This window comes from Danio aesculapii, chromosome 4, assembly GCF_903798145.1.
Source record: "Danio aesculapii chromosome 4, fDanAes4.1, whole genome shotgun sequence".
Taxonomy (NCBI): Eukaryota; Metazoa; Chordata; class Actinopteri; order Cypriniformes; family Danionidae; genus Danio; species Danio aesculapii.
The window spans coordinates 24,146,863-24,160,411 of NC_079438.1; the positions used below are offsets into that span (position 1 = coordinate 24,146,863).

General features: G+C 36.6%; 1 protein-coding gene across 1 annotated transcript in view; it reads right to left on the reverse strand.

Annotated features, from left to right (window-relative positions):
• The window catches only part of LOC130222312 (gastrula zinc finger protein XlCGF57.1-like), a 96,783-nt gene that overhangs the window by 43,468 nt on the left and 39,766 nt on the right, over positions 1-13,549 (reverse strand). Inside the window, exon 5 of the mRNA XM_056454890.1 lies at positions 1,229-1,243. Coding sequence (XP_056310865.1) covers positions 1,229-1,243 — 15 coding nt within the window. The remainder of the gene's footprint in view (positions 1-1,228; positions 1,244-13,549) is intronic.

Consider the following 13,549-nt stretch of genomic DNA (forward strand, 5'->3'; position numbering starts at 1 on the left):
TCATACAAAATGTCTTTTACTTGTCTAAAACCAACTGCATACCAGTTCTCATAAAACATTAGTGTTTTGCTTTTATTGTTCTGATTTAAAAACAGGGGTTGCTGTAAATAAAGTTTTCTCCCTTCAATCTCAGTGTGTATGTTATCATAAAAACATTTCCATGTTCTCAACAACTCTTTATAAAACTCTGGAATATTCTCTATCATGCGGTCTTTAAATGCCATCCATAAGAAATCATCTCCTATTTGTCCACATTTATTAATAAAATAACTCATGATGCTTTTCCACGGAATATTGTCTTCATTTAAAAACTTCTTTAATGTTTTAATTCTCATACTTTTCATTCTTATCCATGGATCTATAAGTCCTAATCCTCCCTCATCCACCTTTCCAATGATAGTGTTATATGCAATTTTAGATGGTTTATCATCCCATAAAAACTTTAAAATCATAGTTTTTATTCTCTTATACACCCACGTAGGTAGACTAACAACACTTAAAACATACCAGATCTTAGATAGAAAAAGAGAATTTAAAATCAGTACTTTCCCTTTTAAAAACAATACTCTCTGCTTCCAAAAACATAATCTTTTCTCCATTTTATTTAGGAGTTCATCCCAAATTATTTCTCTAGTTTTCTTTTCATCATATCCCAGCGTAATGCCTAAGATCTTTATGTAATTGTTTTGTTCTTTAAATTCCCAATTTCCTTGTGGAGCTTCTGCTTTTCCCATCTTAATGTATTCCGTTTTTTCTTTATTTACTTTTGCTCCCGATCCTCGACAATATTTATCAAATATTTCCATAGCTTTCCCAACACTTTTAAAATCTTTTAAAAATAGAGTGGTATCATCAGCATACTGAAAAATCTTCTGTTCTGTTCTATTGGTTTCTATCATAAACCCTTTAATTTCCTTTTCTTCATTTATAGCTAAGCCTAATGGTTCAGCAACTAGTGTGTATAATAACACTGATAAAGGACATCCTTGTCTTATAGATCTGGAAATCTCAATGTAGTCTGTTAAAAATCCATTTATTTTAAAACAACTAAAAATATCTGTATAAAAACATTTGATCCACTTAATGAAATTCTCACCAAAGCCAAATTTCTGGATTAAGTCAAATAAATAGCTGTGCTCGACTCTATCAAAAGCTTTCTCTAGGTCTATGCTGAATAAAAATCCTTCATCTTTTTTTTCTTTGATGTACCAGATTAAATCTCTTATACTTGTTATTGTGTCTGCTATATCTCTACCTATTACACCATAAGCTTGATTAGTTGTGATAAGTGTGGGAACTACCTTTTTAAGTCTGTTTGCTAAAATCTTTGCTAATATTTTGTAATCTGTATTAAGCATACTTAAAGGTCTATAATTTTGCAAATCATCTTTATCACCTTTATTTTTATAAATTATTTTAATCATTCCTTTCTTTATACTCTCACTCAACTCTCCTTTTTTAAAAATAGCAGTAAAAAGATCTTTTAAAATTGGAATTAAAACATCTTTAAAAGTCTTATAAAATTCCAACCCAGTCTCACGGCAGTTCGTGAAATAGTCACTAAATTTAATCTATTGATTCGTGTTCATGGGCACGAATTTCCCTCTTTTTTCGTGTCACCTTGCATGAATTTCCATCCAATGTATTTCAATAGGAAATCATTTTCGTGTCTCTAGCACGATTTATTTTGCCATAGGGTACCCGATGCTGCGCTTTTTAAAAAATATTTTTATTAAATATTATTATAACCACAGGGTACCAAACGCAGTATTACGATTATTATTATAGCCACAGGGTACCAGACGCAGTATTTTGATTATTATTATAGCCACAGGGTACCAGACGCAGTATTTTGATTATTATTACAGCCACAGGGTACCAGACGCAGTATTTTGATTATTATTACAGCCACAGGGTACCAGACGCAGTATTTTGATAATTATTACAGCCACAGGGTACCAGACGCAGTATTTTGATAATTATTATAGCCACAGGGTACCAGACGCAGTATTTTGATTATTATTACAGCCACAGGGTACCAGACGCAGTATTTTGATTATTATTACAGCCACAGGGTACCAGACGCAGTATTTTGATAATTATTATTATTGACACAGGGTACCAGACGCAGTATTATGATTATTATTATAGCCACAGGGTACCAGACACAGTATTTTGATTATTATTATTATTGACACAGGGTACCAGACGCAGTATTATGATTATTATTCTAACCACAGGGTACCAGACGCAGTATTTTAATTAATATTGTTGACACAGGGTACCAGACGCAGTTTTTTATTATTATTATTATTATTATTATTGACATAGTGTACCAGACGCAGTTTTTTTATTCACTTATATTTTATTTCATTTTTTCCATAGAATAGCAGACGCTGTATTGTTTATTTGTTTTATTTTGCCACAGGGTATGCAGTATTTTATTTATTTATTTATTCTATTGCCATGGGGTACCAGACGTTGTGTCTTTTCATAATTTATTATAATAATTGTTACTTTTCTTCAAGCACTATTTTCTAAACCGACGCAGAAAGAATTCCATTGCTTTCAATGGGTTGCCTCAGGCGTCATACGGAGACGTTCAAAGCCTCGTATAATTACCAAAAGATGTCAACGCAATATTTTAAACCTGGTTTACGCCTATTATCGCAGTTTTTTTTTTTATTTGAAAATATGTGATTTTTGTTTTGTTTATGAAAAGCGTCTGTAAAGAGGGTCGAGACAACTGTAAATGAGAATATACATCGGTCAACGTGACTTCTATTCAACAGTGAGTTTAACATCGCTCAGCTATTGGTCAAAATGCATCACCGGTGAGTTCACCGATGAGTTAAACTGTGCAGCAATACGTGGTAGGTTAATGCTACATAATGTATTTTTTAATTTTTATTGGAGATTAGTTGGTATTTATAAATGTGTTATCATTTACTTTATATTTAATGAGTGAAATTATATTCAATTGCCCAGTTTAGGGTAATTATGCCTAATAAAACTGATTAATGTGTTTGTTTTTTTAACTTAAAAAATATTACATTTAAAGTACTAAGTTTTAAAAATATTTTTAGCTGATCTTTGTATTATTAAATTATTCATTGAAGTTGGGGTCATAGTACATCGAGATCTATTTTTTTTTTTTACAGTCTATGGTCGCAATCCCAAGGTTCATTGCGATCCCAAGGTCCACTGCGGTTTTCCACGCGGTAAGTAAAAAGTAAACAAATAAAGACGATTTGTTGATTTAGATGAGGGGTTTGTTTAGAACTTTTATAAAAGCAGGGAAGTTATCTCCTGATGCATTAAATGACTGCAGACTTGATATAAATAAAGCATGTACTGCAAACTAGCGATGTTATCTAATTACATCCAAGTTCATTTATTATAAAATATATTTTCCCCACATATAGTCGTGCATAGCTCAGAACAATATAGTTATACATTTGAAGATGAGGAGCAGTGTTACCAGATTGTTGTTTTCCACAATAGTAATCGTCCAAAATCTAAATAAATTATGCAATATGCAATAAATATTACCTCTAATCATACAACTGTATTCATAACTACATCAATATTAAAGCAAATCAAGTGTTTCTCTTAAGTTTAAAGGCTACATTGTAACTGCAATTATTTTTCATGCCTTAAAACAGACACACACACACATATACACATTATATATAATGCCCCCCTTTGAATTTGTTTTTCTTTTATGAATATTTCCCAAATGATGTTTTACAGAGCAAGGAAATTTTCACAGTATGTCTGATAATATTTTTTCTTCTGGAGAAAGTCTTATTTGTTTTATTTCGGCTAGAATAAAAGCAATTTTAATTTTTTAAAAACCATTTTCACCTCTTAGGGCTTAGTGGCCATACATGGACAGCACATTTTAGCTGTTATGTCTTATGTTTTATATTTTGTTACAGACATAGAGTGTCATACTGCAACTGTTTTGCAGCATATTACATGTCCCAAACACTATTTTAACTGTCCAAAAAGGGCAAAAAAAATGTTTTTACTGATAGTCAAAGCATGTTCAAAAATATGTGTTATTAATGCATTTAAAAAGGCAAGAAAAAAACTGCTGTGTTCAAGGCAGAAATAAAGAGTTTTTCATTCTATTACACAAAGGTGACTTTATTGTGTTTTATGGCCATTCGGACCACAAGTGCACATATATGGACATATTTTTTCTCTGAAAGTACATCATATCAAAAGATGATACTTAGGTTTTATTCTAATTAGGTTCCAATAAGCCCAAATAGCAAAGAGAAAGAAGCATCTTGAAAAATATCTATTCAAGGGGGGCTAATAATTCAGGGGGGGCTAATAATTCTGACTTCAACTATATATATATATATATATATATATATATATATATATATATATATATATATATATATATATATATATATATATATATATATATATATATATATATATATATATATATATATATGGTGGGGAGGGGATAAGTCTGTTGAGAAAAGCAGACTGGAAAATTGCAAGCCATGTATTTGATTATGCCTTATTTCAGTAAGTAAATATGAAGTAAGAATCTATAATTTCTAAAAATTGGTAAAGAGACACAAGCTGTCTTCTCTGTCAAATATTATGTCAGTCATGATGTTTATGGTAAAACTCAAGGATTACCTTGCACCTTCTCAGAAATTGACCATTGATCATATGTATTACAAGAGGCAGAATTTTTTAATTAATTTTTAAATCATTAATAAATTATTTTTAAATCATAATCTTCATTTCAGATGCAGAAACTTTAGACACTGGATTAATGTCCTGGATTAAGTCCAATGTATTTATTGAAAAACAGTAGAAAAATCTGCAAATAAGATGGTTGCAGACATAATTATTCATCTGTCTTCCACACTTGTAGCAATAGAATGCAGAGGGCATATGATTTCATCTTGACTAAGGGTAAGGTTTTTGTTCAGACATAATCATTATTTAAAATCATTGTATATTCTTTGTTAATATGTACAGATTTAAAAAGAATGTACTTTCTTTTAATAAAGAACTGTTCACAGTACAGCATCTGAACAGTCACAACCTCACAGAGCAGCACAACCGCCCCACTCGGGATCAGTGTTATGGTGCCATTTTGAAGCTGGAACCTCATCTTGTGTACAGAAAAGGCAGAGTTGAAAATTCACTGGTTGTCTTGTATTGTGTGGTAAGTCATAGTTTTATTAATTGTTTAATTTCATTGCAACACTAAGTAGTCCATTCTGTGGCCAATATGATATATAAGGCATAAAATGGGACTGATGTGATCATTGTTTTGATTTCTAATTAAGTACTCAAGGGGCTACACACTTAGCTGAAGTTAGCTACATTGAGTAGGACATTTCTTATGGCTCGTTTCCACTGACTGGTACGGTACGGTTCGGTTTGGTACAGGTCACCTTTATCAAGCTTGCGTTTCCACTAACAAGGGTACCTTTTAGTGGGCGTGGTGTACGACAGAAAGTTTCAGTCGACATCATTCTCGCTGGAGAAAATGTCTACAATTAAGCTGTACGGGTCATTCACATATCATATGAGAAGCTCTTCTCACAAAACAGATGCTTTACACACATAAATACTTGTGTAGAAATGTTTATTACTAACTTTTCAATGAACATGAGTTTATTATAACTGCAGATCAACGACAATGCGAAACAGACTACTGTAACGTTTGTAATTATATTAAATAACTAAATAAATGAACACATATAAACACATACAGCCCCTTACAGTCTCCGATATGTTATCAATTACAGAAGAACTACACACAACAGACATCTCGTCCGTATTTAGGTTCAAAAACAGCACAATATTAGATTAGATTAGATTCAACTTTATTGTCATTACACATGTACAAGTACAAGGCAACGAAATGCAGTTTAGGTCTAACCAGCAGTGCAATAGCAGCAAGTGCAGGAGACAGTTATAAGTTATAAAGTGCAGTTATAGAAAAACTATGGTAATATTAACAGATGGATGTACTATGAACATTATATACAGGTTGTATTAGCTATGAACAGATTAACAATAAATGAATATATGTACAGGATACTATTAATAGCAGAAGTTTGCAGATAGATAAACATAATTACAAATGCCCATGTGCAGTGGGTATGTACAGTTCAAGTAAATGAATCAGTGCAATGAATATGTGCAAACTTTAAATGTGCAAATGTTAAATAGTGCAGTGATTGTGAGGAGTATAAGTTAGAGGAGTGTGGGGGTGTATTGGGGGGGCAAAAGAGTCAGTGAGGGGCAGAGTTCAAGAGGGAGACAGCTCTGGGGAAAAAGCTGTTCCTCAGTCTGCTGGTTTTTGTCCGGGGGAGCCTGAAGCACCTGCCGGAAGGCAGGAGAGAAAACGGTCTGTGAGCAGGGTGAGAGGTGTCCTTAAGAATACTGCGTGCTCGGCGCAGACAGTGTTTCTTTTGGATATTCTCTATGGCTGGCAGTGTAGTCCCTGTGATGCGTTGGGCAGTTTTCACCACCCGCTGCAGTGCCTTACGCTCAGCAACAGAGCAGCTTCCATACCAGACTGTGACGCAGTTGGTCAGGATGCTTTCTATTGTGCAGCGGTAGAAGTTCACCAACACGGCTGATGAAAGCTGGTTTTTCTTTAGTTGCCTCAAGAAGAATAGGCGCTGGTGAGCCTTCTTGACCAGGCTGGAGGTGTTGGTGGTCCAGGAAAGGTCCTTAGAGATGTGGGTCCCCAGGAACTTGAAGGATGAGACAGGCTCAACGGCCATCCCATTAATGTGGATGGGATCATGTGAGCTGGTTCGTCCCTTCCTGAAGTCCACAATGAGCTCCTTGGTCTTGCTGGTGTTAAGGAGCAGATTATTGTCAGTGCACCAAGTGGCCAGATGCTGTACCTCCTCCCTGTAGGCAGTCTCATCATTATTGCTGATTAGACCAATCACTGTGGTGTCATCTGCAAATTTGATGATGGTGTTGGATCTGTTCACATGCCTACAGTCGATGGTAAAAAGGGAGTAGAGGAAGGGGCTCAGCACGCAGCCCTGTGGTACACCAGTGTTGAGTGTGACGGTGGTGGAGCAGATGTGGCCTGATCTAACATTCTGAGGTCTGTTAGTCAGAAAGTCCATAACCCAGTTGCAGAGAGACGTGTCGATATCCAGGTCTCTGAGTTTGATCAGTAACTTAGAGGGTATTACAGTGTTGAATGCTGAGCTGAAGTCAACAAACAGCATTCGTGCATAAGTGTTTTTATTGTCCAGGTGAGTGAGTACAGAGTGCAGTGCTATGGAGACGGCATCTTCTGTGCTCCTGTTGCCACGGTAGGCAAACTGATGTGGGTCCAGTGTGGATGGCAGAGAGTCTTTCAGATGTGCCAGGACCAACCGCTCGAAGCACTTCATGATGATGGGTGTGAGTGCTACAGGGCGGTAGTCATTCAGGCATGTTGGGCTGGAGTGTTTCGGCACTGGCACAATAGAGGTGGTTTTAAAGCATGTTGGCACAGTTGCTAGGTTAAGCGACAGGTTGAAAATGTCTGTGAATACCCCAGCGAGCTGTTCTGCACATGCCCAGGAATACCGTCTGGTCCAGCAGCCTTACGCACATTGATCCGACTCAGTGCGGTGTAGACTTCTGAGGAGGTGAGTGTGATAGTTGAGTGGTTGGTTGAGGTAGTGTTCCTGGTGTAGGGTTCTGTATTGTCTCTTTCAAAGCGGGCATAAAAGTCATTTAGCTCGTTCAGGAAGGAGACATTTGTGGCTGTGGGGGTGGACTGGCTGGGTTTGTAGTTGCTGATGGCCTGGATGCCCTGCCACATGTGCCGAGGATCAGAGTTGGAAAAGTGTTCCTCTAGCTTTAGCTTGTAGCAGTGCTTGGCCTTTTTGATGCCCCTCTTCAGATTAGCCCTGGAAGTGCTGTAGGCCTGTGCATCCCCTGATCTGAAGGCAGTGTTGCGTGCCTTCAGCAGGAGGCGCACCTCCTTGTTCATCCATGGCTTTTGATTTGGGTATGTGGTGATCTGTTTCTGGGTTGTAACACTGTCTATGGTGGTGTTGATATATTCCAGAACAGAGGAAGTGTAACTGTCAATGTCTGTGTGAGAGCCACATGTGGCCTGGGAAGCAAACATACTCCAGTCTGTGTGTTCAAACCTGTCCTGGAGTGTGGAGTCCACCCCCGCTGGCCACACTTTGATGGTCCTTACTGATGGCTTCACACGGTTGACGATAGGTGAGTACTTGGGTGTGAGAAACAAAGAAAGGTGATCTGATTGACCCAAGTGGGGGAGGGGGGTCACAGCATATGCTTCAGCCATGTTTGTGTAAACTTGGTCTAAAGTTTTGTTTCCCCTTGTGTGGCAGAAAATGTTTTGATGGAATTTGGGGAGCACTGTCTTTAAGTTTGAGTGATTAAAATGCCCCGCAACAATAAAAGCAGCCTCCGGGTGAGCAGTCTGTTGTTTGCTGATGGCTGCATGAAGTTCATTCATAGCGAGCTTGGCATCAGCGTCGGGAGGGATATAAGCGGCAGTTATTATGGTGGAGGTGAACTCCCGTGGCAGATAAAACGGTCTACATTTAACCATTTAACCAAATTCCAGGTTAACAGAGCAATGTCTCCCAACGACGACAGCATTTGTGCACCAAGCTTTGTTAATATAAATGCATAATCCTCTGCCTCTGGTCTTACCGGAGTCATCCGCCGTTCTGTCTGCTCGGAATGTTTGATGCTCTGTTAGCGATATAGCGTTGTCTGGTATCCCGCTGTTTAGCCATGTTTCTGTGAAAATCATGACATTACAGTTCCATAATCTTTTGCTGTGGTTGATGCGCAGTCGAATCTCATCCATTTTGTTCACCAGTGACCGTACATTAGCGAGAAAGATGCTGGGTAAAGAGAGCCGGTGTGGTGTTAGCTTTAGCTTAGCTCTTAGCCCGCCGTGCTTCCCCCGTCTTTGTTTACGTTCTCTGCGCCGCCTCCGAGCACTTCCGCCTGGCCGGGTAGGGCTCTCAGGCTCGGGTGTTCTGGCGATCTCAGGGATGAGTCGAAGATTGTTAATAAAACTGTCCGGAATGCACAATCCAATATCCAAGATGTCCTGTCGGGTGTACGATGTAAAGGCACTGCTGTTCTGCACGAACAGACCCGAAATGAGCAGGAATAATACTGCAAAATTGCAGAAACTGGAGAGACACTGAGCCTCGCAAACCGAACATGCCGCCATCTTGTCTCGAACTACAGTCAGCGAACTACAGTAGCCTACAGTCAGCGAAAACCTCTCATCTGTGTCTATAATCTTCAGCAGCACATGTAGCTTCTGTTAGAGAACAATTCCATCATTCTGAGTTCATATTAGTCCAAAAGGTGATAATAACAATAATAATTAAATAAGGCAGTGTGTTCACGTCTGCTCAAAAATAATGTGTTCCTTTTTTTCCGGCTCCTCTCTTGTTTTTTCCGCGCTTCACTCTCACGTTTGTCAGTGTCTGACAAGATCGGGTTTCAAAAGCACGTCAATAATCAAGTGCAGGTTATTATCATCAGCTCAAGAAGTTTGTTATTTCAGATTTAATGTTAGATGCGCGCGAGCGCTAGCAAGAAAGCGAAACCGCTCGCGCCTCAGACTGGCTCGTAAAAAAAACTTCGCGGCACAGGGTAAATCTACTCTATTCCATGGCTTTGTGGCTGTTTATCAAGACGACAAGGTTTGTTTGAGCCCGGGTCGACCATGGCTCGTTATTATATGTATAAATAATTCCGCTGTAATCTCTCACTGTGCGTGTATTTCAAACATGGCGGGTTTTTTGTTTTAATTCTGGCTTGTTGCGTAAGCGAATGACGTATCTCTGTAAACCAATAGCGTTCAGCTGCGCGTCTAGCTCCGCCTTTTGGTACCCTTTCTTGTGTTTGGTACCCTTTCGAAAGGGTGCCGAAAAAGTGGTACGGTACGGTTCGGTTTGGTACGCCTTTTGACAGTGGAAACGGCTATAAAAGCGTACCAAACCAAACCGAACCGTACCATACCACTCAGTGGAAACGGGCCATTATATATATATGGGTTAGGGTTAGGGTTGTGTGTGTGTGTGTGTGTGTGTTCAAGTATATTATATAAATTTTCAATATATCATGTTTTATTACATAAAATGGTCCCACTTTATATTAAGTGTCTCTTATACCTGTGAATTTACATGTTAACTAGATGTGTAAGTAGTATGTAACTACAGTGTATGTACACACTGGTACATAGTATTTACTTGTGTAATACTGGTGTAACTGCACACATGTAACAACCCACTGAATAGTATGTGTAAGTTCAAATGTGTAACAGGACATTGGTAACAACACTAAGAAAGTACACATCTGTAACAAGAATTATGTAAGTGCATTGCTTAACAACAATAAGTACTTGCAGGTGTTTCTCACTCCCAAGGCGAAATAGTAAAGGTGCCTTAGCACAGCTGATTCATGACATTAGAAAAGCATACCGGGTTCATTGAAAATATATATGCCTTTTTTTCCTATTTTATTTGCTGTTTATATTGTGACATTTTTTTTATTCTAAAATTTCATGATAGGGCTATATATATATATATATATATATATATATATATATATATATATATATATATATATATATATATATATATATATATATATATATATAATTTCATAGCTTACTCAAAGTACTGGTGTAAAACACTATGGTGCTGAGTAAAAATCTAATTTGAATGTGACAGTTTTGCTTTGATAGATTCTGGGATATTATTCACAGCACTGATTGTTTTCGTTATTGCGATTTTTTTTTTTTTTTTTTTTTTTTTTCTTTTGTGATTGCTGGCACTCTGTTGAACAATTTGACTTTACAGTTACAGTGTAAATGACAGTATTCTGTTACTTTGCTAGAACATTGTAACTGCAATGCAATAAAGTTACACTACACATTAAATAAACTATCCCTGTGGATTCACCATGCGTTTCCCCTTGCTACAGTTATTTGAGGACATGAGTGGACAGTTCCTGAGAAGTTACCATGTCAGTACACTCTTAATAATGTGTTGGATCAGGATTTATGTTATACAGTAGTTATTGACCATTTTGGAAGTACACTTATTTAAAAAATGTTACATTGTATTTACACACAGTATTTACAAATGGGTGGACAGTTCCTGAGGAGCTACCATGCAAGTACACTGTTAATAAAGTGTTGCATAGAAGATATTTTTACAAGTTACACAGTAATTTGTGACCATTTTACACTTTACATTGAGTGGACAGTTCCTGTGGAGTTACCATGTAAGTACAATGGTATCACAAGGTAAAACCTTCTAATGCAGTTTTAGTTCTGCTATTCAATGTTCAGTGGGAAAACACCTTCAAGTACATATTGTTGTTAAGCAATGCGCTTACATAATTCTTGTTACAGATGTGTACGCTCTTAGTGTTGTTACCAATGTCCTGTTACACATTTGAACTTACACATACTATTCAGTGTGTTGTTAAATATGTGTAGTTACACCAGTATTACATAAGTAAATACTACGTACCAGTGTGTACATACACTGTAGTTACATACTACTTACACATCTAGTTACCATGTAAATTCACAGGTATAAGAGACACTTAATATAAAGTGGGACCATTTTCTTAACTATAATCCAAAGGAGGGGTGACAAACATTTTTCCAGTACAAAGCAATAGAACACCTTGCATGTATTAAACATAAAGCAAACAAGTTTAATGTATGGAAAACAGATTTAAGCTGTATTAAGCTTTCTTTTTTTGACCCATGGACAAGTTAACTACATAATGAAATGCACAACATTTCATGAGAAACCACCACAAGGTGTCAGTAACTCTAGAAAGAACAATGGATTGAATGAAAAGTCATAATTTTCTCTTTGTTTCACATCACTTGTTTATTAAGCATTACCACATAAAAAATTTTCATCAATTACATTTTTTTCATATTGTTTAATATCAGAAACAAGACATATTTTAAGCTTAACAATACAACATGCATATTAGAGGTGTGAACCTACACTGGTCTCACGGTTCGGTTATGATTATTATGCCATTGATTCGATTCAATTCGATATATCGGTGCATCACGGTGCATTAACGATGCTTTCCATACACAGTGTTATATTTTACTTCATAGCACAAGAAAAATTTATAAATATATTTATGTTCATATATTATTTGAATACAGTTTTGTCCTTTAATACACACAGAACAACATGAGCGTTTATGGCAAATAAACAAATGTAAATATCCCACTCGCTTTATAAGCAATGTCATGGGAGCTCTTTACACCCTTATGATTGATCACACGCTCAACAGGAAGGGCTGCGATTGGCTCTAATACTCTGGCGCTGTTCACCGATGAGTGACACTGATAAACGGCAGCGGCGATTGCGGTGGAGAAATCTTGCTCTGTAGACACGCTCATGTCTTTATCTAAAACTAACGCTGTAACAGCCAAGAAGAGAAGAAAAGCCAGCAGGTCAAAAGGACACAGTGAGAGAGAGAGAGAGAAATAAAGTTTACTTTCATTTTCTTAATCACAGTGAAATAGGGGCTTCTGCTGTAACTTCAGTGTCAGTGAAAGACTGTCCAGAAATCTTGCAAGGAATGAATTCGTCACCTTGGGTTTATAAGGTTCTCTCTGTGTTCTGAGTGATTTTGAGATATTGAGCTTCAAAGTTTTTGCATTCCATACAGCAAACAGTATGTGTTTAACATTTGTTTCTTACATAAAAAGTCTTAAAATGTAAACAACTTATAAAAAACATCCCATAATGTAAATACGTTGTCATTTGATAAGAATATGTTAATAACTCAATTTTGACAAAAATGTCAGATAGAACCTTATAATTCTAAGGTAACGAATTGTACAGAGTTTCTGTGTTTTTAAGTAGTTGCAGTGTTTTAATTACTCGTGCTCGCTTATTTTTGCTTGACTTTACTGAAGGCCACAGAAAAAAAAATCACAAACATATCTTGAAAACATCCAAAAAGTAGTTAGACAGTAATATATTTAATCATGACTTTAATCAAAAACAGTTCTCAAAAGTGAAAAAAAAAAAAAAAAAACATGCCTAATTTTCACTGACACAATGTGTCAGTTGGCTGTTGAAAACATAGCTAGTGAAATCACTTGTATTTTTTAACTATTAGACAGTCATTTTGAAATTATTGCAATAATTATTCAATCATCATCTACTAAACAAAAGCAGGCTTATGTTCTTCTATTATATTGTTTGGTATTTTCTATGTGTACAGCTAGACAATAAAATGTCAAACTATCCTCAAACTAACTGAAACTAAGGCCAGAGACTTGATGTTTGTTTAATTTGTTTACAGGCTTCCCAGTGCCTGAGCTTCTGTGATGTTTTTCCAGGATGATGGTATATCTGCAGGCTTTGCCTCATACTCATCTGCAAACTGCTCATTGAATTTTACCATCACATATTTCCAGTACACTAAGGGATTATTGTTGGGGTCTGGATCAATTTGCCAGTCTGGATAGATTTTT